General features: G+C 37.0%; 3 protein-coding genes across 6 annotated transcripts; all 3 read right to left on the reverse strand.

Moving 5' to 3' along the window:
• Positions 1–7,111: 7,111 nt before the first annotated feature.
• LOC141623049 (lipid phosphate phosphatase epsilon 2, chloroplastic-like) lies at positions 7,112–12,796 on the reverse strand. Of its 2 annotated transcripts, none has more exons than XM_074439090.1 (4): positions 12,250–12,796; positions 9,766–9,991; positions 7,827–7,900; positions 7,112–7,421 (listed from the first exon to the last, which is right to left on the reverse strand). In XM_074439090.1, the coding sequence occupies exons 1-4, from the start codon at positions 12,580–12,582 to the stop codon at positions 7,194–7,196; spliced, it is 861 nt and encodes a 286-aa protein (XP_074295191.1). In that variant the 5' UTR covers positions 12,583–12,796; the 3' UTR covers positions 7,112–7,193. The 2 variants fall into 2 exon arrangements, with proteins under 2 accessions (XP_074295191.1, XP_074295192.1); XM_074439091.1 differs by lacking the exon at positions 12,250–12,796 and adding an exon at positions 10,862–11,142.
• Positions 12,797–13,337: 541 nt separating this feature from the next.
• LOC141623051 (mannan endo-1,4-beta-mannosidase 7-like) lies at positions 13,338–16,718 on the reverse strand. Of its 2 annotated transcripts, XR_012533180.1 has the most exons (6): positions 16,185–16,718; positions 15,736–15,930; positions 15,489–15,611; positions 14,214–14,416; positions 13,466–14,101; positions 13,338–13,409 (listed from the first exon to the last, which is right to left on the reverse strand). XR_012533180.1 is itself a non-coding variant. In XM_074439092.1 (5 exons), the coding sequence occupies exons 1-5, from the start codon at positions 16,512–16,514 to the stop codon at positions 13,660–13,662; spliced, it is 1,293 nt and encodes a 430-aa protein (XP_074295193.1). In that variant the 5' UTR covers positions 16,515–16,621; the 3' UTR covers positions 13,338–13,659. The 2 variants fall into 2 exon arrangements, 1 of the variants encoding a protein (XP_074295193.1); XM_074439092.1 differs by having other exon boundaries at positions 13,338–14,101; positions 16,185–16,621.
• Positions 16,719–18,835: 2,117 nt separating this feature from the next.
• LOC141623052 (uncharacterized) lies at positions 18,836–24,529 on the reverse strand. 2 transcript variants are annotated; one of them, XM_074439093.1, is made up of 4 exons: positions 24,395–24,529; positions 22,849–23,620; positions 21,341–21,784; positions 18,836–19,620 (listed from the first exon to the last, which is right to left on the reverse strand). In XM_074439093.1, exons 1-4 carry the CDS (start codon positions 24,401–24,403, stop codon positions 19,442–19,444), a joined length of 1,404 nt encoding a protein of 467 aa, XP_074295194.1. In that variant the 5' UTR covers positions 24,404–24,529; the 3' UTR covers positions 18,836–19,441. The 2 variants fall into 2 exon arrangements, with proteins under 2 accessions (XP_074295194.1, XP_074295195.1); XM_074439094.1 differs by having other exon boundaries at positions 23,724–24,529.
• Between the last annotated feature and the right edge of the window lie 2,376 nt (positions 24,530–26,905).

Below are 26,905 nucleotides of genomic sequence, written 5' to 3' on the forward strand. Positions count from 1 at the left end.
GCACGTGTGAATCATGTCTCATTGGAAAAATGACTCGAATTTCCTTCAAAGGTGTTGGAATGCGCGCTAGTGACCTATTAGGACTCATACATACTGATGTTTGTGGACCTATGTCAATTACCGCTAGAGATGGCTATAGATATTTTATCACTTTCACGGACGATTTGAGTAGGTACGGATATATCTACTTAATGAAGCATAAAAGTGAGTCCTTTGAGAAATTCAAGGAATACCAGAACAGAGTTGAGAACCAACTGGGTAGAAAGGTTAAAGCACTCCGTTCAGATCGGGGTGGCGAATATCTTTCAAATGAGTTTGATCAACACCTTAAAGACGTGGAATCGTTTCTGAGTTAACTCCACCTGGAACACCTCAATTGAATGGTGTGTCCGAACGGAGAAATCGAACCTTACTTGATATGGTTCGATCCATGATGAGTCACACGGTAGTGCCTGATTCATTATGGGGTTTTGCTCTTTGTCACCGCTCTTATACTTAACCGAAGTCCGACTAAAGCTATCGACAAGACTCCATATGAAATGTGGAAGGGAACGGTCCCTAACTTGTCCTTTATTCGGGTTTGGGGCTGCGAGGCTTATGTCAAGTGGAGACACGAGGATAAGCTCGGCCCGCGATTGGTCAAGACATAATTTATAGGTTATCCAAAAGGAACGTTTGGTCATTACTTCTATACGCCTACCGAACATCGAGTTTTTGTTGCGGCTAGTGCGACGTTCTTAGAGAAAGAATTTCTCGAGAACAAGACAAGTAATAGAACCTTCGAGCTGTCGGAGATTCAAGAACCAACAACCGAGGAACAGATGGAGGAAGTTGTTCCTCCAACTGATGATACGGTTAATATTCCTGAGGAACCTAGGAGGTCGGGTAGAGTCTCTAATCCTCCGGACAGATACATTGGTATGGTCGAGGAGAATGACGTTTTGCTCCTAGAGAGTAATGAACCCGCTACCTATAAAGGTGCTATGGCCTGTTCCGACTCAAAGCTATGGCTCGAAGCCATGCAATCCGAGATGGACTTCATGTATGAGAATGACGTATGGGATCTTGTTGATTTACCTAATAAGGTAAAACCTCTACAGTGCAAATGGCTTTACAAAATAAAGCATTCTGTAGACGCGCAACCAGATACCTATAAGGCATGACTAGTGGCAAAAGGTTTCACTCAAGTGCACGGATTGCATTATGATGAGATTTTTGCACCTGTAGTCATGCTACGTTCCATTCGGATAATCTTAGCGATTGTCGCTTTTTATGACTATGAAATTTGGCAAATGGATGTGAAAACCGCCTTCTTAAATGGTTATTTGGAAGAAGAGTTGTACATGGTGCAACCTGAAGGTTTCATAGATCCTGAACATCCTAAGAAAGTATGCAAGCTTAAGCGTTCCATTTATGGACTTAAGCAAGCTTCTCGGAGTTGGAATCATCGTTTCGACCAGGTGATAAAAGAGTATGGTTTCACTCGATCGGTCGAGGAACCATGCTTATATATCAAATCGAGTGGGAGCAAGATTGTGTTCTTGATATTGTATGTCGATGACATACTCTTGATTGGGAATGACATTCCTCTCTTATCTTCGGTTAAAAGATGGTTGAAGAACCATTTCCAGATGAAAGATCTGGGTGAGGCACAACGCATTTTGGGAATCCGTATCTACCGAGATAGATCACAACGGGCGTTATCATTGAGTCAGGAGTCTTATTTGGATAAGATTCTTGAAAGGTTCAGCATGACCAACTCCAAGAAGGGGAACCTTCCAATGACGTCTGGGATGCAGTTGAGCAAGTCTCAGTCACCCACGACGCCTGAAGAAATTGAGCGCATGAGTCGTGTTCCTTATGCATCTGCAATAGGATCAATCATGTATGCCATGATATGCACACGTCTAGACGTGGCATACGCATTGAGTATGACGAGTCGGTACCAAAAGAATCCAGGTGAAACACACTGGATAGCTGTTAAAAATATCCTCAAGTACCTACGGAGGGCTAAGGATAGGGTATTGACTTATGGAGGCGATACTAAGCTATGCGCAATCGGTTACGCAAATGCTAGCTTCCAAATGGATCGAGATGATTCAAAATCTCAGTCCGGGTTCGTCTTCACTCTTAATGGTGCTGCGGTCAGCTGGAAGAGTTCCAAACAGAGTGTTGTAGCATATTCTACTACTGAATCCGAGTAATATGCCGCTTTGGAGGCAGCAAAGGAAGCGATATGGATGCGTCAATTCTTACAAGGAATTACGATAGTTCCTAGTTCGAATGACCCGATCACCATCTATTGTGACAATAGAGGTGTCATCTTCTAGGCTAAGGAGCCTAAGTCTAGCAACAAATCTAGACATGTACATCGGAAAGCTCACCTGATCCGTGATTACGTGGAGCAAGAAGAGATAGTGATTGACAAGATAGCTTCAGATGATAACATCGCGGACCCTCTCACTAAACCGTTGAATTTTGATAAGCATGAAGGGCACGTTATTTCCATGGGAATTAAACGTGTTCCTGAGTTGTAGTAGTTGATTATGAATTTGATACATTATCTTTTTCATATACTATTTATAACTTCATCGTTTTAATATAATATTTTGTTTTTCATGTGGATTGTCTTGTGACAAAGATTGAACGCCACAAAGTGAACTGAATTACATTATATTTTGTTTTGGTCCGTAATCGCCCATATGAGCTGATAACTCTGGCTATTATATTGTGCAGTCGATTGATGGTGGGTTCAACGAGCCATAAGTCAAACGGTTGACTGATCGATCACAGATGCGAGATTATAACGATACCTCGTAGGACAAATTTTTGTGACAACGTAATGGAGTCCTAAATGTTTAAAAACATTCGATGCCAGGTCGTGGATAGGACATCCATTGTGTTCCTAGAGTCGATTCTTTTGACTATCGACTGTCTCTTGAGATTAAGGCAGTTTTTGGGTGACTTTGGTTTCTTTCTCATGGTCTCCGTGAATCGGAGACTAAGTAGATTTTTTCTGGGTCATTTCATACTGTGCTTACATCTGCAGGATTCGAGTTGAGGAAAATATCCAACCCTTATCAGGTTTAGTTATTTCTCAGGGCCACTCGAGGAGTAGTAACTGAAATGCATGGCCATGCTCGAATGATGATTCGTTTATCAGTTAAGTTACTCTCTAGTCGGGGAAACCACTCTTGATGATGATCGCTTGTAAAATACGACCTTTGTGAATACGGATTTTGCAAATTGTTTTACATTGAGTGGGAGAAATTTTAGGATATGAGAATCGGTTATCGCACATACACTTGTGAGGACAAGTGGGAGTTTGTTGGAGCTTGTGTCCTCCACAAATTAGTGTGATAACATTTATAAATCTCTTATAGGTTCACAAGGGTATACTTCGTATTTTATCAGTTGATTAACGATTACCTAATAACGGTTGGCTTGCTAGAAAGTTTGACGTTATTATCATACAGATGGCGGTGATCAACTGGTCCCTAAAAGTCACACCTAAAGGATGTGTTTGAGAGATGTGATTATGGAAATGTAATCACATTGATGCCTTATATGACTAAACAGTTAGTCAACGTGTTGATGAGACGATTATTTAATGCCGATTAAATAATATTAGCTGAGACGAATTTACTGTCAATTCGTAAATTGAATATAATATGTTATATTTAATTAATGTATATAATGTTAGCTTGGACGAATTAATATGTTAATTTGTAATTAAATGTAATCGGTAATATTTAATTAGCTAATTATAAATATGCGATATTTATAGTTAAAGTATATTTTACACGAGATTGTTATAATATATGTTGTCAGGCCGGACTTAATAAATCGACTACAATCAGTTATGTATGGACTTATTAAAACGGGACAACATGTATGACAATTAATAAAATGTACACATTATATATAATTTTAGAATAACCAAAAATAAGAGGATTTTATCCTATTTTGTTGTTGTTGCTAAAACCGAAAATAAGAAGAAATATCCTCTTATTTTCGGATATATGGGCCGAAAAATTAAAAGGAAAAATCGACCCTAATCACTCAAGCTACACGGTTAAAGGGAGATTTAGGAGAGGATTTTTCTAACCTAATTTGAGACCTAGCCTCCTCTCATCAAAGAAAAACACAAAAACCTAAAAATTAATCAGTTAATTTGGGATCGATTCTAGCAAGAAGCAAAGGGCATATCTCATATCATCTTGGGTGCAACTGATAGGTGAATATCATTGCGATATTGTTCTTAGGCCGATTTTGCTAGGACCGAAGGTTGTTTCTTCATTCTCTACTTTTGTTTATGCAATTTATTTTATGACTCGTAATCATCTTTATAAATTCGTTATAATCCTTAATAATAAGGGAAGTATACAGATTGTTTCCCACAGTAGCGGCCTCTACTGATCGATCTTGGTTGGTTGAATGCAAAAGTTGATAAAACGGTTTAAATGCATGAATGCGCATGCAATAATTTAAACCTAACATGTGAGAGCTTTCTAAATCGGTTGATTTAATCCAAGTATCAAGTATAAGATGTCGAGTTTGATTAATGGTTGATTTGCATGCAAGACGGAAATTAAACATCCGTTTACCGTATTAGGTTTATGGTGCATAACGTGATCTATTTGTCTTAATGAAGCATTTTGCAAATATGATTTTGAATGAGCAAATAGTCATCTGATTCGTCCTATATCCGGACTAACCGGAGTCGGGATCGTCCTAGACCGGTCTTTGGAAAGGGAAGACCGCGCACGGGCGACCACATGAGGCGCGAGCTGTTGGCGATCAAGGGGTCTCCCTGGTTTTGGAAATAAGAAAGAAGGGGCCTGTTTAGGCGCGGGTCAACTAACGGTTGTATGCCGTGTTCTGACCTTTTGAAAAACGTTTATAAAACGTATTGATAAATGGGCATTTGACCCGATTTGGTTTGAAAGAGTCGTTTAAACCGCATTTGTTGATTTGAGGAACGAAACTCGAATAATCATCATTATTTTGATGATATTCGGTGTCGGGTTCGACTTTGACAAACTTGACATGAATAGTTTTGAAAATAATTATGAACTAGTTGTTTTAAGTTCATTTGAATATCATTAGTCGATACTCATCATCGTAGCCGGGTTAAAATCCGGCATGGTATGTAGAACCAAGGATGACTTTGTGTTGCTGACTAATATGCTTGTTTTGAAAATGTAAAGAAATGATGAAAGGCTTTAAAATACCTCCAAAAAATGAAATAAAAGGCTTTAAAATACCTTTTAAATGTTATTAACCAAATATTATCACCGAAACACGGATTTAACCGTCATGGTATGAGGAACCAAGGGTGAAAAATGTTTTGTGGTTAAAACAAATGAAATAAAATAAAAAAGGGTTTGAAAATATTTGAAATGGTAAAAAAACCGATTACAAATATGAAAATGAATTAAAGGGGAAAGACGAGAACAAACACGGTTGAGTTCTGACCTGGGCACCCCCATTGAGGCGCGAGCCTTTGTGCTGATAAGGGGCTTACGCCTCAAGGCCAAAACTCAATTTTGGCTCGTTTATCCCATGTTTTGGATCATGTTATGCATGTTTTAGCATGTTATAGTCATGAAATAAATGAAGACATGATAAAAGAAGGATTTTTACACACTCATACTTACATGTTTGGTTATGGCAAACCGACGTAAGTGTAACAACTCGTTTGGTCGGAAAAGACTCGGTTTAAAACCGTTTTGGTAAGTAAAAAGAGTGTTTTATTAAGATTAGTGACGGTGTAGTGGTCGAAGTGGTCGGTCAAGTGATTTAATGCACGATGACTGTACCAAACAATGTGTAAGGCTTGTATTTACGATCGGTAGGTCGTAAATACGCGTCGGATTGTGACTTAAGAAGTCGAGTCGAGAATTTTAAGGGAGAAAAGAGGGGGCGGACACTCGTGTAAGTTCTCAAATGGGGGCATTTGAGGAGTGTTTATAGGAAAATGAGTGGTTGTGTGAGTTTTGAGCGACGTGGCCACCTGGGCTGCTCAAAGAGGCGCGAGCCACGTCGCGGGTCTTCGAGTTGTCTTGTCACTATCACACGAGGAAATCATCATTTGTTCTATCCTAGGATTTGGATGAACATGTTTGGTACTTGACTATGTAAGATTCCGGGAAATCTTAACGTAGAAGCATTTGAATGGTTTTGTTTCTTGTGGTTGACTCGGTTTGACTCGTGGTTGGAGTCGGGATTTGAATTTTTGAGTCGGTTTTTGGTCCGGTGTCGGTTTTGACTCTAGTTAGTTTCATTGCGACCACGTCGTCGTGCGTTAAACACTCCAGGTACTTTTGAAAAGTTTTGAAATGTTTTATTTTCGAAATCGTTTTAAGTTTTCCGACGTAAAGTTGTACACAAACTGTCGATCAAACGCCGCGATTCCAAAGCATGTTATAGTCCGATAATCATCGGGTGTTTGTTGGAGTCTCGACAGATACTGGGTATCTACAAAGGTATTGTGATGATAGGTCATGAGTTTGAATCCCCCTCCCCCTTATATACTGGCCTTGCGCTACATATGACACACTAAAAAAGGCGATTTAGGGAAGTTTTGTTCAAGGCATTTTGATATCTAATTCTCCATGATTGAGTCTACACAGTGCCGAGCCAATTCCATAAAAAAAGATGGGACTATTTCTAGCAAATATTCCGCCATTTCAAGGCACCTCGAGTACTAGTATCGACCCACCAAGTAATCATCCGACACCTCGAGTACTAGTATCGTCCCATCAAGTAATCATCCGTCTACCGCATAATAATCTTTTTATTTTTCAAATTGCACGAAAGGAATTTTAATAGTAACACTTTTACTGTGAAATAAAGGAAATAACAACACAAACGTCAAGAGTAGATGGGTCGATTTTCTTCTGCCCTTAATTTATTTTCCCACACGCTGGTATTTATCTTGAAACAATTGAATTTGAGAAAAAATGTACTCGTATCAAGTACTCCGAAGTAAATTTTTAAGTGCACAGATAAAAATCTGAAGTTTATTTGGGTTCAGATTTAGTGTTGTATACACTCAACAGCGAATCAAAAACCTGCAGTCTTGCGAATGAGCATCGAAGGGCAGAGATTATCCATAATAATCCATATCATTAGAAGAATGGTTAATCAGTTACTACTTACAATAACTAATTACAATTAATGTGAGGATCTCATCGTTCTTCGGTGAACCAGTTAAGTACAACGTAAACAAGAAAGCCGAGGCAACAAATAGCAGACCCCAGAAAAATCGCAATTCGAACCCACAAAAGAGAAGTGAATGCATCAGAGACGAACACGTCCCAGGACCATGCCCACAAGAGGGAGAAGCAGGCACCTAAAATAGCACCTACAGCTACCTGACTGACTGTATGGAACCGCTGTGCAACTCGTAACCATGACTGCAAATGGGTCATAAATAACCCGGATTAGGCATGTCAATATCTCACGTTGGAATAAAGGAACGAAATATACAATTCCCAAACTTATGAATCTCAGGTTCAAAACGCAGCAGGCCCAAATGGCCTTAGTTTATGGTTTGTTCCTACGGCTGTCCAACAAAAAAAAACATGCATGCAAAATTTTGAAACAATGTTCTAAATAAATTTGGATAAAAATGTTGCAAGTGAAATTTGTCTAGTGGGTCTCTTCGCCGAATGCCATGGCAAAAGTCCGGGTTTGATTTTGCATGCCGGATTCCATGGTAAAACCCAAGGTTCTATTTTGTATACCCCCATCACCTATCAAACTCGTGCAAATTTCTAAAACAAAATGTAGATAGAAGCTCAGAGTTTCGTAGTCCTTACAAAATATGAACCAAGTGCCAGAGAAACCGCAGCAAAGATCAAAGTGAATTCATTCACTCCCAGCCATTCCACCACTGCAGGAGATGGTATGAAAATGATGTCATCACACAAGCATGAATGTAACACCAAAACCAGATTACAGAAACATAAGGCAATATATAACAGAAACAACGATGCAATAAAAAAAACACTTCAAAACACTATAGGCAGCAGAACCAACAATACAATTCCCTAGAAGAGTTTATCGTATTAAGAACTCTGGGTTCAAGTAGAAACAATGAACAAAAGCTGTTAAAATTTTCTGCGGTGTTAGCCAAGCAAAATAGCTTAATTATTTAGGAAGAAGTTTATCCCAAGGATCAAGACTGCAGATGACTTTTATGAAGTTAGATATGCTGGTGAATTTGAATCTAGAACACCTTGAATCATTGTAGATTATCCTACAGAACTTATGTTCTACAACCTACGTACGCAGCCTTACCATGGGTAGCACAAGAAAGGGGTTGTTTTTAGATGATCCAAAGCAAAAATTACCATTGAGAATTGCGGAAGGAAAATTATGCTCACATTCAAGTATCATAGGAGGATACACTTATAGCAACAAATCGCCTTGTGTAAATAGACAACAAGAGCATATGAGTAATTCATTTTTTTCTTAGAAAATTTTCAGGGACACCAACGGTCTACAGCTACGCTTCATGAACTCAACTCCAAGTTGAACAATGCACTAATGGCCGCAAAACATCATGGTAGATACGATACAATAATTGAGGTTCTAATGGATAATGAGCCAAAATTTGCATTTATTGTTGAGAACAGGAAACATGTCTTTTAAATAATCAATTGACCAGATATTCAGTCCCACCCAGTCTAGAGTGTTGCAATTAGTTCTAAATCCTTGTTTCTGAACTTAAAAGCGATCCTTTCCACGTCATAAACTCTTAATCGTTTGTGCTTGCAGAGTTCTTTTTTCTACCTTAAAAGAAAAGCCAGACTTCAAGATAACCACTTTCCTTTATCTTAATGTTAGAAACAATCACTCACCATAGAGCTTCCTAGACATCACAATCTTCTAAATTTATTTCTACTCTGACAAGCGGGTTACGAATTTGCTTAAGCGCACTAATCCAGAGACCAGGCCAAAAAGGCAAGGTTTTATCCAGTAACAGAGAAGAGGCCAATCAGCCTTCTCAAAGCCTGTTGATTAGTTAATCTAAAAAAAGAGGTCTTCAGAGAGATTACAAATAAATCGTTGTTGATTGATACCATAGCATAAACTCATAAAGGCATTAATACTGGGTAGGCCAGGGAGCTTTAAGTGCCCATTTTCAGAGCTAAATGTTTTAGGCTTTGACCAATTATGAGAAGGTTAAGAGATATGTCCAAGGCCTGCCTTGTATTCATATTTTATACGTGGTAGAAGATGAAATTACTACGGCAAATAGGAGGAAGTAGTGATGGTGAAAAGAGAAAGCAGATGAAGATAGGGACCTCTTCGCCAGGGTATGTAACACATCTAAGTCATCTACCACAGTCAAGTGTACCAGTAGCGCTTGCATTTCAGCCTGCTTAATTTCAGAAAGGCCTTTCTGATCAGAAAACAACTCAGAGATTTTTCTAGGAAAGGGAAATGGGAGTGTTCCTAGTGTAAGGAATTCAAATTGTTTTAGAAGGCGTAAGCATGCTTTTCCTTAATAGAACACATTTAATTCAAGATGGGGGGTGGATAATGGGAAACTAATTCCCGAAATAAAACACACTTGCACTACCATTGTTCATCCTACTTTATGTAAATGTAGCAATGATATAGAAAGAGATGATAAAAAATACTACAAAATCATTAAGCCGCTCTAGCAATTGCATTATCAATTTAAGTACAAGGATGTAAAAGTTGTGCCCTTTGCAACTATCCAAGTACAAGGAAAGTTAAGAAACTTACTTGAAATAATAACAAACACGGCAGCGAAAAAGATGGACTGTGCATGGGAAGATGGCATGCCAGGGTCTGACCTCCGGTTGGAAACAGGCCGCTCTTGGTTTAGCATTCTCTTCAAAACAACTGAGAGCACAGAATTTAGAACAGACCCCATGACAGCCCAGACGGCTTCAGGATCATGTCTCCAGAGGATGACAGCACCAAAAATAGCAGCCACAAGCCATTTACTCTGGTATATTATAACAAAACCAAGTCATTATACCATACTTTTTCAGTCCATCAATAAACTTCCTATTGAGTCTGGAACCAAGAAAGGAACATAATAATATGTTAATAAAAATGTACGTCCGCGAAAGATGTGGGTTCAAACACCATAATCACCACATCATAGATTCTTAGGTTCCTACCAAATATCACTGAATTTTCCTTAATCTAATCAATCAGCACCGAAATTTTAACCATGCCTTGAAAGGATATGAGAGTATTCTACTATCCTTTAATCTTGGAATGAGACAACTCAAGAAAACAGAAGTTGATTTCTTTTCTTTTCGATGTCCTTGAGGTAAATTCTAAACTACCAACAGCTGAAGAGAATCAGTCCTTAAATTTACCCCCTTGATTAGCATGTCAATAGATTATTTACGTTTCATTAAAATACTCCCCACAAAGGAATAAAAACGTAAAGAGCCTGTTGAATGGGAGCTACTACAATAACAAAGCAAAGCCAATCCCAAAACAAATGTGATTAACATGAACTCCTACAAATTGGATAGGAAAAAAATTCATACCCCTCCGTCCTAATCATTTGTTCACCTTAGACTAAAATACTACTCATAGACAATCTAAACAATATAAATGATTGGGACAGAGGGATATAAAGTTAGAAACAACAACAGCAACATTGCCCTAGTGCCTCACGGGCTCCCGCAGATTGCGAGATAAGAAGGGTGTCTGATGTACATGTCTTACCCTTGCGTTAGCAACACAACAACTGCGTAACTAAACAAAAATTAAACAAAAACCAACAAGAAGAAAAAAAAAAAGAGCACTAACCAAAATTAAACAAAAACCAACAAGAAGAAAAAAAAAGAGCACTAACCAAACGATTAAGAGTGGATTCAAAATCATAAAAAAGATTGTAAGATTGAACAGAAGACGACCCATCAACCAAATTCTCTTGTTCAAGAACACTAATATTTTCCTTAGAATCCCCAGTCTCTAAAGCTTGGATTTTGAATACCCTTTCCTCCATCAACCCTCTTTTTTGGGAGAAATTGGGTTTCCTAGAAATTAATTTATGGAAATTACATAAACTTCGAGAAGAACATTGATGGTGGAATGAAAGAGAATTTAATTTAGTTGGGTAATTTAATTTAGTGGGGAAAGTTAAAGGTTAAGGAATTGGTAAACAAGTTTGGTGCTGACATGTTATTGGTTGATGTTGTATATGTAAAGTATTATTATTGCTTAAATGAATAGGCTACAAGGTGTGATACATATACTACAAGTAGTACATATGAACATGATCAATTAAAGCAAGCTAATATGGTAAAAAAAAATATACACAATTGATGCTAAGCATGTACATGATTGATAACTAGAATCACGTCCCATGATTTACGAGATTAGTGGTATTATCGTGATATGGTTCCTTAATTGATGGTGGCATGATATTTGATTGGTTTGTTTCCTTAGTTTGCGGAGGAACATTCTTGACACGCTCCCGTATGACAGAAGGTCGTTTAGTTAGGCCAATCTTGGAGACGAGAAATAGAAAACAAAGAGGTGTGTTGCACCTTTATGCATCATAAATAAAGATGGGTCTGAGAGGAAGTTTTTGAAGCCATAGTGAAGTAGATATGTTCGCAATTCAGTTTACCACACTCAATGGCTGGCTGCACAAATTCAGCAGCAAATGCATTTGCCAATTGCCATTATTTGCCATTCAGTCAATTTGAGCTCTACTCAGAGCCAACGATGATAACTATTTCAACACATCATAGGTTGACATCAAATATCACTGATTTTTTCTTAATCTAATCAATCAACACAGAATTATTAACCACGCCTTAAAGTAAAGAGAAGGGAGCACAAGACGGAACAGAGAATCGGCTCCATCTTTAACCTCTTGATTTGGTGCAGTCAGCAGCAAATGAATTTTTAACAGCTAAAGAGAATCAATTCCTTAAATTTACCCCCTTGATTAGCATGATACAATTAGAATAACAACATAAAACCAATCCTCCGACTCAATCATTTGTTCACCTTTGATTAAAATACTCCTCACAAATAGAAAAACTATAAATAAATGAATGGGATAGAGGGATATAAAGCTAACAACATTATCCCAGGGCCTCAAGGGCTCCAGCAGATTGCGAGATAAGGGATGTAGGTATACACAGTCTTACCCTTGCGTTAGCAACACAACGACTCGGTAACTAAACAAAAATTAAACACAAGCCAAGAAGAAACAAAAAGAGCACTAACCAAACGATTAAGATAGGATTCAAAATCAGAAGATTGAAAAGGAGAAGACCCATCAACCAAATTCTCTTGTTCAAGAACCCTAATATTATCCTCAGAATCCCCAGACCCTAAAGCTTGGATTTTGAATACCCTTTCCCCCATCAACCCTCTTTTATGGGAGAAATTGGGTTTCCCAGAAATGAATTTATGGGAATTACATGAATTTAGGGAAGAAGATTGATGGTGCAATGAGAGGGAAAGTGAAAATGAAAGAGAATTAAATTTAGTTGGGTAATTTGATTTAGTGGGAAATGTTAAGATTAAGGAATTGGTTAACAAGTTTGCTGCTGACATGTTATTGGTTAATCTTGTAAAGTAGTACTTAAATATAATACTATATAATAAGTGGATGGTGATTAGTAGAAGTAATTCAAAGTAAATGAAGGTGATGATGAAGTGATAGAGAGGAATACCATTTAGTAATGGTGTTTAATTCTGTGAAGATTTAAGGTTGTGGACTTGTGGTAGTGAAACAAGGTAGTTTGTGCATGATGGTGCAGTGGTGCCTGATAAATTGGAACTTGAAAGTGTTGTGACTTGCTAGACACCACCAAAACGGACACGGATACGGACGCGTGATACGACATCCCATGAAATTTAGGACACGGGACATGTTATTTAAATTTAATAAAATATGTGTTTTATGGTTATAAATAACGTATCATTTTAGTTTTGTAATGTATTTAATATTAAATTTAAATAACTGAAGGTTAAATTTGACCTTGACTATAACTAATTCTCATTTCTAATCCAAACTCATCTGCTAATCAATCTCTTTTGACATTTGATTCCTCATCTAAACTATAACATGTTTAGGCGTGTGTCCGATGAGTGTCGGGTGTCCAACACGGCGTTGGACACGGGACGGCTAGTTAAGAGGAGTGTAATCACTATGAGAGCCTTATAAATTATGTTCACCTGAAAAAATAGAAAAGGCTTGGGTGATTTTGTAGTAGTATTTGGGATAGCCACAAAAACAAAGTTAGGTGATAATTTTTTTTGTTATAAATCTTAGCCGATTGTGATATGTGGATATTGCATGAAAATGATTGATCGCAACAAATTACTCAAATGTAAATGCTAAAAAATGAAGTTGACACAATTTGAAACATAACTTGCAACTAATGTTTGTTCGGCATGCTATGACTTGAAGTTAAGCAATCGGCATTTACCGTACCATCAAGCTAAATGCTTGTTCGGAATGCTATCACTTGAAATCTTAACCAACCCATTAATTTATGGCTACTTATACAACAAACTCGCAACTACAAGCCTACAATCCGCCCTCTGGACGAAAAACTTATACTTCATCTCTAAGAGAGCAACTTCATTCAATTCCATGACTATTGGTATGTATAAAACTCAACCGTTTCACTTGCCAATATGCTTAGCTCGGCCACCCTTCCTCAACCTTCTAGCCATCTTCCACAACGCGATATTCCTCTGTTTCGCAAAGTACTTCCTAATTAGATTGAGTTTACGTGACTGTTGGGCAACAATGTTAGCAGTTGAAGAATCCTGGGTTAGAATGATTGTGTAGCCATCGCCGTAAGACTCCAATCCTTTGGTTAAGAGCTGCCAGAACAACCCGCCAGCAATAGGGCCTCCTCTCTTAACTGATGAGTATATGTTTCGGTACACACTGTAAAATAGTTGGTCCCTTTTGTAGGTGTTGAAACCGGGATCTTGGTTTGATTTTCCGAACTCTGTTAACAGCAACGGCTTCTTCAGTATGGTTTGGGAATCCGCAATGTGGGATGTTATCCATTTGTTCACAAATCCGAGCTGAGCTTGATCATCGGAATTTGACATCCTGTCGACAAGGAAAATTAAAAGTTATTCGTAGTCATTACCGTTATCAACATCATATTCATATGCCAGTGGAATATAGAAAAGGTTAGATCGTTGAAGATTGATTAAATTACCATTGATCGGGATATGCATGAAGTGTTGCGAAGTCAATCCATGGAACTAGATTGTTTGCAATGAAGTCTGTTCCGATGTTGAGGTTTAGATTGAGCTTCATTTTCTCGGGGTGAGATAATCCATAGAATCCTTCTAAGCCGGCTTCAAGCAAGTGATTTCGATCAATTGACTTAACGTGAGCAGCCATCTCAGTTATCCAAGCCTATAATGTAAAACTCGAATCAAGTCCATAATGAAATAAAAACAAGTCCAAGAAATAAAACAGAATCGTATCACTTTATGATGTTAACATTAATACGAATTGCAAACAATCATATGAAAGCACATTACGTAGTGTGTACAACCCGAACATGTATAGAGTATACAATTACTGTTAAGTACGCTACTAATGATCCAAGAGTCGGAATTAAGAATGTGAACTTCGCACGTATGTTTCGTAATTTCTTCATTTTTTTTTCTCAATGTTACGCAATCAACAATGTTATTTATGTCACTTGATTTATACAAGGAAATGGCATTTGTCGGCAGGTGAAACCATAAGACTAGTATGTCCCATATAAATTCAATTCAATAGGGTGTAAATCACACTGATGCATTTCTGGTACGTGTTGTGTCGGTGTCACATTATGTGGTACGGTATGGTCCTACTGAGCGAATCCTCTAGCTCTATTTCTTTTGTGTTCTATCGTGTTTTATACTCCCTCCGTCTCTTTTCTTCCCATTTCATTAAAATACTGATCACATATATTAGAGAAATGGAAGAAAACTGATAAATGGAGGAGTATCACTTTTGTCTTCCGATACAACATTTATTTATTGTGATTTAATTAATACTCATTATTTCTATGATTAAGGATTATGCGTTAGCAAAAGAAGTAATAAAACACGAGAATGGACACTAAAATGACAATGGCAGCACTTATTTTAAGAGAAGTGGATATTGTACTCGGATCACTTTATTAAGGTTATCATATCATTTCGTACCTTAATTTTACATTTAGAACCAGACATCTTTATTATCTTTAATAACAAATCGAGTAAACAACGACTCTAATAAACACCATTCTTGTTTAAAACCTTTTTAATTTAAGACGGCTCTCAAGCTCCATCAAAATAAAGGTGAAAATAAAAAGAGGTTGTGAGATGTCTTAAAGTACTATAGCACTTACAGAAAAAAGTAAAAAAAAACTTAAAAAATCGAAAGTAAACGTAAACAAACAAATCAAATCGATGACATACAAAGGACATGAATCAAGATGTGGAATAATGCAAACCTGAATGGTTCTCCCAGATTGATCGGAAGTGCATCGCGGCTCATTCATAAGCTCCCAAGCCATGATTGTAGGATCATTCTTATACATCACCCCAGTTATTGTGTTGTATCTGTTAATAACTCTCTGCAACATAACATTTTTCACAAATTCCCATCTTATTAAAATTATAGTAGTACATTCTTAACTGATGAAAAGTACTCCGCTGAGAAAAAGCGTACTGCAAAAATAAATTACGGTAAATAACAACCTTAATATGGTTCTTAAAGAAGCTCTTGACAACAGAATTAGTGAAGAAGTCATCATCAGAAGTAAGATACTGTCCTTGATTCCTTGCCCAATTCACATACTGTTTCTTTCCACCATAGCTCTCGTAGTTATTCGACATGCTCATTATCAATTTTATACCATATCGTCTTGCTTCGGCCACCACAAAATCTAGCCCCTGCAACATAGTTTTCGAAAAATATAAATATTCCCAAGTTCGCATTATCTACCAGACTCAATCTCGGGTTTGAATTTTCTTATAAAGTTTTCAACTGTATACATTTATTCTAGTTTTGCACTTTTTTGTCGGTGACTTGAAATTATAATGCTCTCTCTATTCATCTGAATTTCATACGTTTGTGACGATTTCCCGAGTGTAATAGAAAATTAAGCATTAAATTTTGAAAGAAGATGGTTTTAAAGAATGTGAACCCTGAAGGCTTTCTCATTGTAGTAGCCAGGAGAGACTTGAAGAGCGCGATCAGCTCCATCATTGAAAGCCCACGTTCGAGCCACTGTGAGGCCATGACTCGAAGCGTCACGAAAAACATTAGAAACCAAGTAACGCTGAGAAGGGTTAGAAGCCATGTACATGAGCCAGTAAGCATTGAACCCATTTGCATAATATGGTGACCCATTTAGATAGAAATGGGTTCCTCTGACTTTAATGAACCCATTTTCTCCTCTAGCTTCAACTTTTGTGGAAAAATGACATTGTTGGCTCACTAGTGTTAGTATTAGAAATACACTCAACTTTCTCATTTTTGCAATTAAGTGTAATGGTCTATGCAAAATGGGTGTGAAAGGAACTTGCCAATGAGGAAATGTTAGGATTAGGAAGGTCTTTTATTTATTGGAAAAATTGAAGAACGGTGTATCACATTATCGTGCACTCTAGTTTTGAAGTTGGGAGTTCCATTTTCATTGAGTTAAAATATAGTCATATTTCTTCAAGAGGTCGGTGGTCTGCCCTGACCCTAGATTGGGTAAGAGGCCTATTGAACCTAAACTTTATTGTTCCAAAAAAAACATAATTGTGCACCCTATGGCTGGCTGGGAAAATTTAAATCGGCAATAGTAGTGTAAATAACATAAGAACTTTTCGTACATAACTTAATACAAAGTATTATACATTTATACTATGTCTTTTAACATTAATACATATGAAATGCTAAATGTTTTTAGCAGTTTGTGGAAGTTTTTTTTTTTTTTTTTTTTTCAGAGTAACTAATGCGAATCTATCACTTTGAATTTTTCATTTTTTTTTTTTTTTTGGTTGTAAATTTTAGAATATTTATCATCAAAATTTATGCATTTTACTTTGAAGATGCCAAAGAAGAGCATAATAGGGGAAAGTGGTACATTTAAAAACACCAATTCTCATTGAAGACGGACATCATTCGTCACAAGTTGAAGACGGGCTAAATATCGCCATTTTAGATAAATGTACTACCATTTTAACAACTCTTTGCTATAGCGTAGAAAATAGTCCTACTTACATTTCATTTTAAATAGGTCACATTTACTCCGTCTTAAGCTTGTGACAAAGTGTTATCGGTCTGGCTGTCTTCAGCAAGAGTTATTGCACTTAAAATAGGCTAACAGAAGGCTATTGAACATACCACGTGGTGGGTTATTAGGGGCCGTGATGTACTATATTGATGGGCACCATGTGTGATTTTCATAACTCTCAGCCCACCCAGATAGCGATGGTGGACATGATACATGGTTGTGTCGCACATTACGTAAAAAAATTAACTGAGATTATGTGTCCTCCAAATAAATTTGTAAGAGCAATAGCAATAAAAAAAACTTTACATTAAGTTTTTCTTATACTATATTATATTTTATTAGTTTCAATATTTAAAAATTTTTGCCTACAATAGATACCATTTATATAAAGTTCTTAAATAAAAAATAAGTAATTAGTCTTCCATATTTTTCAAAGTATGTTTATTGATTCTCAAATTTCATGTATGAACAATCAAGTTCTTATTTTGAAACTCAATTCTTAAAATTAAGAACAACTTTTTACTTGCAATAAAAGAACTTTTTATTTTGGATTCTTAGTGATCACCCCAACACTAAGAAGTACTATTGCTATTGCTCTAAGTGACTTGTATCAACAAGTTTGCATTGAATCATTTTAGATTTTTTACATATTGTTCATCAAATCATCATCACTACAAATATGTATAAAACTTGCATAAATTTGATCGCATTCACGGGATTACAGACATAAGAACTTTATCTGAAAGAGAATCAATTACCATCACAAGGTTTAAGTAATCGAAATACGTAATACTTTTTTGCTAGACTTATTAAAGGAATCATGCTATAAATTGATCAGTGTCGGTGCATATATTGATGCTAGACAATTTTATTTGTTTTCCAACACCTCTTGTTGCCGAAAATTACATTTACCCTATTCAATAGGTCTTGGTATAGACGGGTAGGCGAACAGACGGGTAAAGACCTCTAATAAAATGGGTAGAGGGACAAGGTGGAGCACCCCCATGTGCTTCTCACTTTATGGCAAATGGGTATTTTGTGAGGGAAAATGGTATCCGTCTATACGTATAGACGGATAGTGTCCGTCTATAATGAGAATTTGTGTACCCTATTAGACAGCTCCTTTGTGCAGCTAATAAATGCTCACTAGCAAAAAGAAATTCACTGATACATCCGACATATCACGTTATCGATCCCGAGAACAAATACGAGTAACGTATCTAAGAACTTTTGTTTTGAGATATCTCATCCTTACCTGTAAAACTTACTGTATTAGCTACGGAGTATAATACCAGAATACGGTAAATAAACCAATAACTTCTGACTACTAACTACCTACACGAACAATTACTTACTGCTTCCAACCTAGAGGCAGCGAAAAGAAATCACTAAAGATAGCATCATGACCTAAGCTTGCAATCCATGATTTTCGTCATTGTTAAGACTCCTCTCGTGCAGGTTTAATCCACAACACCGAATCAAGTACATTTCAACAAGTACATTTCTATAGACAAATTCAACTCAATTCTTAAACTCAAAATGATTTGCGGTCAGGATCACAAGCGCACATTGATAAGAAAATATTAAGAATGCTCATTGATTTCCTAATACGCACAAATGTCCATCCATCATCAAAGAGCACCAGTAGTGTATAAACATACGAATTATCAATGTAACCAGGTACCAAACAGGCACACATAGGCAAGTCTAGATAATCACCTGCGGAGTATTATTCTGCAACAAACATGCAGGAAATGACGACAACTGTCATCAGGTGCATTAAAACCTAGAAATCAACAGAAATTGAAGCTTTCGCTCTGACAATAGCTGGTGTACCAAAATTTTGTCCCCTTTATCAAAAATTCCCTCGAAAAATGTAATCCTAAAATATAGCATTCTTCAAGGATGTCTGACCCAACTGTCCAGTGTACTGAATGCCCAGAATGAGAAATGGTTCTCATCAGGGTTCTTAATGAACGAATTTTCCGAGTGATTCCAGTGATGGAAGGCAAGGGGGCTCTTCAGAGTAAACACAGATTATTCTTTAACAGAGCTATACATTCTGCATAATAGCAGAAACGCATGCAACTAGACAATAAGAAATGGTGTAATGTACACTGCACCCGACGTTGTAGTTATTTCATACCACTATAATTCTAGTTCTGCCAAGAGTTTGATCACTGCGCATCGCTGTTAGGCTCAGAAGCATCAGCATATATGGGTGCAGATGATGTGTTTCCACCTGGCAGATAAGACCATATCAACGCTGCACTGCCAAGCGTAATTGCTGACGCAATTGAACCCCACACCCACTTCTGTCTTCTTCTCCTCTTCTGCCTATCATGTCGTGCAACTTCTGCAACCCAGAGAGAGAACAATTGAGCTTGACATTTCAAGAAGATAGAGTAGAGTGACAGACACACAGCAGAAGCCAGTCAAAGAAGTTGGTTATTAAAATGTAGCGCGACTTATTTTACCCATCAGCATAAACAATCGGCCCAGCATGGCTTTGTTATAACAAAAACAACAAGCAAACAGAAAGATAACCACTCGTGACTTTTTTTTTTGAAAACCCAAACATAATTAAAAACCGTTACAATGTCTTCCTTTAGTCTTTACACCAAAAAAATAGGCCACAAGAAAAATAAGCACTCAGTCGTGACTTCCAATCAAGATAGCAGCATGAAATCTGGAAATCAGACATCTTGGCTGAGGACTATTATAAATATAACAGTAGCACAGACAAGACATGTCAAACGGGTAATTATGGTTGAGTCTGGGTCTGGCTCATTTCATGTATGTTATAATACTTATAGACATCGGATCGAGTCAAATCATTTCAGGTTTGGGGTCTGTATTTGGTGCGCTGTTATCTAGTCATTTTGGGTAACCTAACAAAGGGTAATTATGGTACAGGTTACTTTGAGTCAAGTCATATTTGGTTTTGTCCATAGTAATTTGATTCAGGTCCTTCCAAGTCATGGCTATGACGGTAGTTGTTTTTTAAATGTAGATAAACTTATGTATGATTTCAAGTCACTCTGAGTCATTGTCAATCAGGTCAATTTTCATGTCACGTGGATTTAGGACGAACAAATACGGAAGTCTTTTTCGGTCCAGCATTAGGGTCTATTTGGGTAAGTTTCTGTTTCAAGTCATTCGTTTTGCTCTATTCGGATCTAGGGTCACACTTATTGGGCCAGGTCAATTTTGAATACACTGGCATAAACTGAATAAACAAGCAGTCCAATTAATCCAAAATTCCAAATCTAATGATAAGGAAGTAACTCAGGGGTAACAGATAGATAATACCAAATTGTAACTAAAACATTTTTAACCCTAATTTCAACACCACTTAGGCAAAGATGCGGAGTACTTGGAGACTCAGTATAGTCCACTGCGCATCATTATCATTGATAATCACTCGGCTACAGAATCAATACTGCTGTAAGACATTAAACAGGTTATGGTTCACTTTGTTTGACACATTTTTCATTGCTCGCATCAGAATTATAACATTCACGAAGATACCCTAGCCATCTATAATCACAATCAAAGCTATTAAACAGGTTATAGTTCACTTTGTAACAATCATATGACAAACTTTTCACTGGTCACAACAGAATTTATCACGAAGACATCCCAGCCCACCAATATTAATACTGCTGCAAGAATGCCTGTTTTCACCAGCTAGTGCTGATGGATCTAGAATTAGCAAACTAAACAAGCAACAACAGAGACAATCTTCAACCATCAAGGCCAAAAAACAACACTTCGTAGCTACTGCATCAGAAATTCAGAATATACAACATATAATCGCATCATACAATATTTTGGGCATAAAAACAGTGACATTAAAGAGAAACAAGAGATGAAAAGGTGTGGGTTGCAATGGCATAATAAGGAATGCAGTGACATTAAAGAGAAACAAGAGATGAAAAGGTGTGGGTTGCAATGGCATAATAAGGAATGCAGATTAATCAACAGCCAGTAACAGAGCACCAAAAAAAACTAAGCCCATGTAAGATCAATCAACACCAAACATAATGGTTGAAGCAATAAGAAATTAAACTCACCAACAGCTTCTTGGTTCCTCTGAGACATCTCCCTGTTCATAGTCTCGTAATAGTGCAATCTATCAAATAAACGAGCAATTTCAAAATTCTTGACTTCCAGCTGAGCTTCCATCTCTGCCTCAACTTCAGCTCTTGCAATTCCTCTCCCAATAGATTCTGAAACAAAACGTGCCAAATGGATTTGTCGACAAATATCTTCAGTGAGACTCACGTCTGATTGACTTCCCTCTCCTGAAACAGCTAAATCAGCTGGGAGAAGCACACCAACAGTCCCCAACTTCTCTCTCAGCATTTGCCACTGGCTTTGCATACTATGCACCGCTTCTTCGACTTGCTTCCGTTTTTCAATTTCCATCAACAAGGTCAGCCTCATTTCCCGGAGTTCAGTTTCAACATCACTTAGGGAGCGTTGTGCAGATTGCTGCCCGCTATCAGAGGATAGTTCTAAAATAATTAAGAAATAACAGAAACCTGTTAACATCACCATGACACATTGCACATGCGTGCGCACACACATAAAACCAAAAAATGTGTAACTATAATAGCCACAGCAACGATAAAATGGTAAAATTCTGAAGACTCGTACACTTAGTGACAACTGACAAGCAGAGATCAAAAAGTGGGATAGCTGAGAAACTTGAACTCATGCTATTGCATGAATATAAAACTTTAACAAAGCATTGGCTTAATGTAACTAAACTCTTTAGGTTCCATTCTTTATTATTCAATAAAACGGCAAAGAAAAATATTCAGTTGATAGTTGCGATGATGCTAGTGATAAATTATCAGTGACAATGAGAATGCATGGTAAAACGACTTCTCATCAGCTCAATAGGTGAAAATGCGCTAGAGTGTTCTTCAAATGACATGAAACATCACTATATAACTATACATCCTTGAGGGATTTTGAAACTACTAACTAATTCTAAAGTTCTAAACCAGCATTCCGTCCCTTTACTCTCATATCACACCCTTGTTGGCTGATTCTCACGCTTCACTGATATATAGAGAACACGTGAAAACCGTGAGGCACAGAAAACCACTTGTCCAAGTATCTGACCAATCACCAATATATAAGAATTATTATTGACTCATAATGAGTGACTCGTCGCAGTAATTTTACTATGGAGTACAAATTTAGAGAATTATGCAAACATAAGCCAGTACGGCATACTAAGCAGCAGAGCGAGGATATAACAAGAGCTGCCGTCTCCCTAAGTAATGAATAAAAGGATTTTTTTCAGTTAAATTACTCTACTATATTTCATTAGTAACTCGGCCTCCCCAAAAAATATCAATCCGTCTTTTATCCCTATACTCAATCCCTAGCTCCGCGACTAGACAAACTATTGAGTATTAACACCCTACTGAGTTCCTTTTTAACACAGGTAGGACCAAAATTCTTTAATCCAAACCACATAACACCTAGCTCAAACATAATCAATATACAATTATAAAACAAATTAACACAAATACACATACACAATAAATGAATGAATAAATTATACCTTCCCAAGCATCATAAAACTCCCCCATAGGAGTATTAGCTTTAGCAGACCTCTCAGCACCACCAACACCACCACAATCCTCCGTATCAATCGAACTCGAAAAACTCATGGACTCCTGTGGATCAAAGAAATCATCACTCTCCAAACCACTTCCAATTCCTCCTTTCGCCTCGTCTTCTTCCACCTTCTCCGTTCCTCCATTTTCCACACCGTTCTCACCGCTACTGCTTTTCTCCACCGCCTCATTAATCACGTCCTCGATTCGCTCCAGAGAAATATTCTCCTCCGACAAACTCCTCGTATGTCCGACCTCCGACGAGACAGCGTCGGCCACGCGGTGTTCTGAGAAGCTCTTCGACAGACGCGGACCGCGGCGCTTGTGATTGATAAGGAAAGGAGAAGAAGGCGGAAACGAAGACGTCGGAGACAAAGGTAACGGCGTTGGCTCTGGTGTCGTGTATAACGCTGGAGTTAACGGCGGTCGTACTGTCACGTGACTGAATTGCGGCGTCGATGCGACGGAGTTACGGCGACGAAGCTGAGGATGCGGCGGCGGTACGTCGAACCTACTAGAAGAAGATTTGAAATCATCTAATGGCGGCAACGACGTCGTATTACGCCGTTCAAGCTTCGGAAACGCATCTTCTAGAAGAAGATTCTCGTTTTTCTTCTGTAACGACGTCGTTTTTGCGGTTGTTGTTGTGTTTGTTGTTGCTCCAGGTTCCAGGAATCGATCTAGCTGTATAGCTGAGAACGTTGGCATCTTCTGCCTCTGAAAATTCGAAACAATTAACAAAAAAAAAGTAAATTAAAATTAAATTACATGAATATTTAAATTTCGATGAAATTAACGAAAAAATGAAGAATTAAATTACCTCTAATTAAATTTTTAGAGAGAGAAAGAATGGAGGATTTGAAATGAGAACCCTAGAGAGAGAGGCGGAGGCGGTGGAAGAAGGAAGAAGAAGGGGAGGGAAATGGTAAGCAAAACGATGCGTTTTGGGGGTTGCTTGAGGTACGGAGAAGTCGTGAGATTTGATTCCTTATTTTTTCTGTTTTTTAAAAATTTAATAAAAATAAATAAAGTATGAGGAGAACGCGAGGAGGACGTGGTGCAATTTTGAATCTTTTTAGGTTTGGTTAGTTTCTGGAAGGAGAACGTGAAGGGTCTAATTTGCCCCTAGAAGGAAAGAAGATGGTGGATGTTGGGTAAGGTGAGAGGGTGGAACGGTCTTTTTAAGTTTAGGTAATAAATAAACTAGATTGGATATGGTTAGTTATCACGGTTTATAAGTATCATTACTTGCGTTTACAGGTCTATTCTTGACTAATTCGTACGAAAAAAATAGTAAAAACAAAATTTTCTATGAGTTTTTTCATTTTCATCCACTGAGATAGATATGAATAGTTATTGTTCGTAGTTATTACGAGTAAGGCAATTGTTCAAGAGAGTTTTTCATCTTCTAATCGAGTGTCAAAAGTTAATGCTAATTCATATGACAAAACCTAAAAACAAAAATTAAACAGAGCTATATGATAAACTTACCTTTAGCATACCAAATCTTAATTATTAATTGGTTATGCCGAGAATCTTTAATAAACACACGGAAAAATAAAATTGTCTCTCGAGGAAAATAAAAGGGTAAAGGAAATAGGGGGAAGTCGAAAAGCTAAGAGTAGTAAAGAGTAAGGCAATTAATATTAGTATTTGTAAGACTAAGTCAAGGGATTAAAAGTCAAAATTGCCTCTCGAGCAAAAAGGAGGGCGGAGAATAATGATATGGGGAAGGTGTTAAGAGTAGAATGGTCATGTACGATGGAGGGGTGTTAGGGCAGCAAAAAGTGTGTGGAGGTAAATTAGGTTGAATGAGATTCATTCATATGTGATGAGGTTTGAGGAATCTTTTTTGGCAAGAAAGTGGGAGGAATCTTGTGCGTCAAGATTAAAGATTGTGTTGTATGGCATGTGAGGAACGAGGGGACGAGGGCCCAAGTGGCCAATAATACAAAAAGCTCAGATTCAATCGTACTTACATATGTGGCTTCCTTTGCTCCATCTAATTATTTTTTAATTATCTTTGCATTTCCACGTTTTTGTGATGGTATTTGGAAGTAGGAACTAGTATAATACGAAGTGCACAAATTCTCCCTTATGACGGAGGGTATCCGTCGCAAACTTGCGACGGATACCATATCGTCTCACAAAAAACCCATAAGGGTGAGAGACAAAGCACATGGGGTGGGTGCCCATCTTGTCCCCTCTACCCATTTCCACTTACATAATACCTGTCGCAATATCCGACCCGTCGCAAGGGAGACCTACTGTACGAAGTGTTATATAAAAAACTCCCCTTTGTGATAGAGTTGTGTAATGTCGTGTTGTGTTGTGTCGTGTCGTATTTAGGTTAAGCACGATCTCTTTCTCAAACTTTAATCCGGATATAGCCCACAATTATGGTGTGTCGTACCCTATTACCTGTGTTAATCTCGTGTCGTGCTAAAAGAGATGATGTGCAATGCTAGAGTGTATCAGCTCAACGATTCGCGAATCCATTACAATCTCTATGTAAGGGTATAACTGAGTAGTGTAATAGTAGACACCATGTCTCGTGTCAAGCTTTAATTAGTAATGCATTGCATAGAAGGTTAGAAGGTTGAGGAAGAGCGATTGAGCATGGTGTAGTTAATTGAAACTACACAATTAAACTATGATTCAATGATCGAGTTCCGCCAATGTTTGAATAATTGTTTAATTTTATTCAATTAATTTGTTTAGGTAGAGTTAATTTATAATTTATGGATCATTTTTGTTATTTATGTCCATCTAATTTTTATAGAACCGTATGAATATATAACTAGTTTTGAAACCCGTGAAAAAATCACGGGTCTTGTATAAATTTCCCTTTTTTGGTTAATACTACTTGTATAAACACGAATTATTTGGAAACATGACAAATGATAAAATAGGATGTGAGTTATGAAAATTAAACATAATAACACGGTACTTCGTACTATGACTACTGTCAACTCGCTTTATTTGTTTTCCTATTTAATCCTCGTTTACTTTTCAAAGGTTAAAATTATCAAATTTTGAGTGAAAATCTGTTAAAGATTTCGCAATTTTTATTTTAAATAGTTTTTTTTGTTATTCTAAATTTTAAATTATGGTCATTATATAATCAAATAATAAATAGAATTAATTATAAGAATGTCACTCGAATAAAATTGAGTGCTTTAGTTAGTATATATTTTATAATTATTTCATATATAAAAATGATAGAAATTAATAAGGTGTAAAAATTTCATGTGGAATAAAATTAAATGGGTAAGGTAATGTGGAACAAAATTGAATGTGTTAAGGTAGTCTTTTAATTAGATAACTAGTTTTGTGACCCGTGAAATTCACGGGATGTTTTGTTTCTAGTGTAATACTTTAGTGATTTAATACAATAACATACTACGATCAATTCAATTTACGGTTTTCATGTTTTAAGGGTTGTATAAATTCAATTAGTTTTTTATACAACCGTTTATCATAAATTTAAATTAAAATGTCATACAGTAGATATACTAAGATACCCCTACCAAAATTAAAGTAACTCAATGCAAGCTAAAATTAATTAATAATATAAGTATTCATATAATCAAATTACACAAAACTATATTATCAAACAAAGATCCCCAAAGATAGAGCACCCTCACAAATTAGATATCAAAATTTTATCAATAATTATGAAAATAACATAAAACATACAATTAGAAATGTTATGACAAAACTAACATTTCATACCCCCATAAAATTGAAGCTAATACAATAATAAATTGTGGAACTAAGAATTTTAAAGCAGCAACAACTTGAACAACAATCTATACAATACTATTAAAAGCCTAATCTAAAATGACTCATAAAGTCCACATAGACAAATCCATGTAGGATTAAGAAAAGCCACGTCTGAATACGGAATGCCACGTCTGTCTAAATATTGTCAGCTGCATCAATAGACATCAATTCCATTAACCCCTCCCCAATTAACAATCACCGCTTCCGTTTACCTGA

The sequence above is a fragment of the Silene latifolia genome, chromosome X, assembly GCF_048544455.1.
Source record: "Silene latifolia isolate original U9 population chromosome X, ASM4854445v1, whole genome shotgun sequence".
Taxonomy (NCBI): domain Eukaryota; kingdom Viridiplantae; phylum Streptophyta; class Magnoliopsida; order Caryophyllales; family Caryophyllaceae; genus Silene; species Silene latifolia.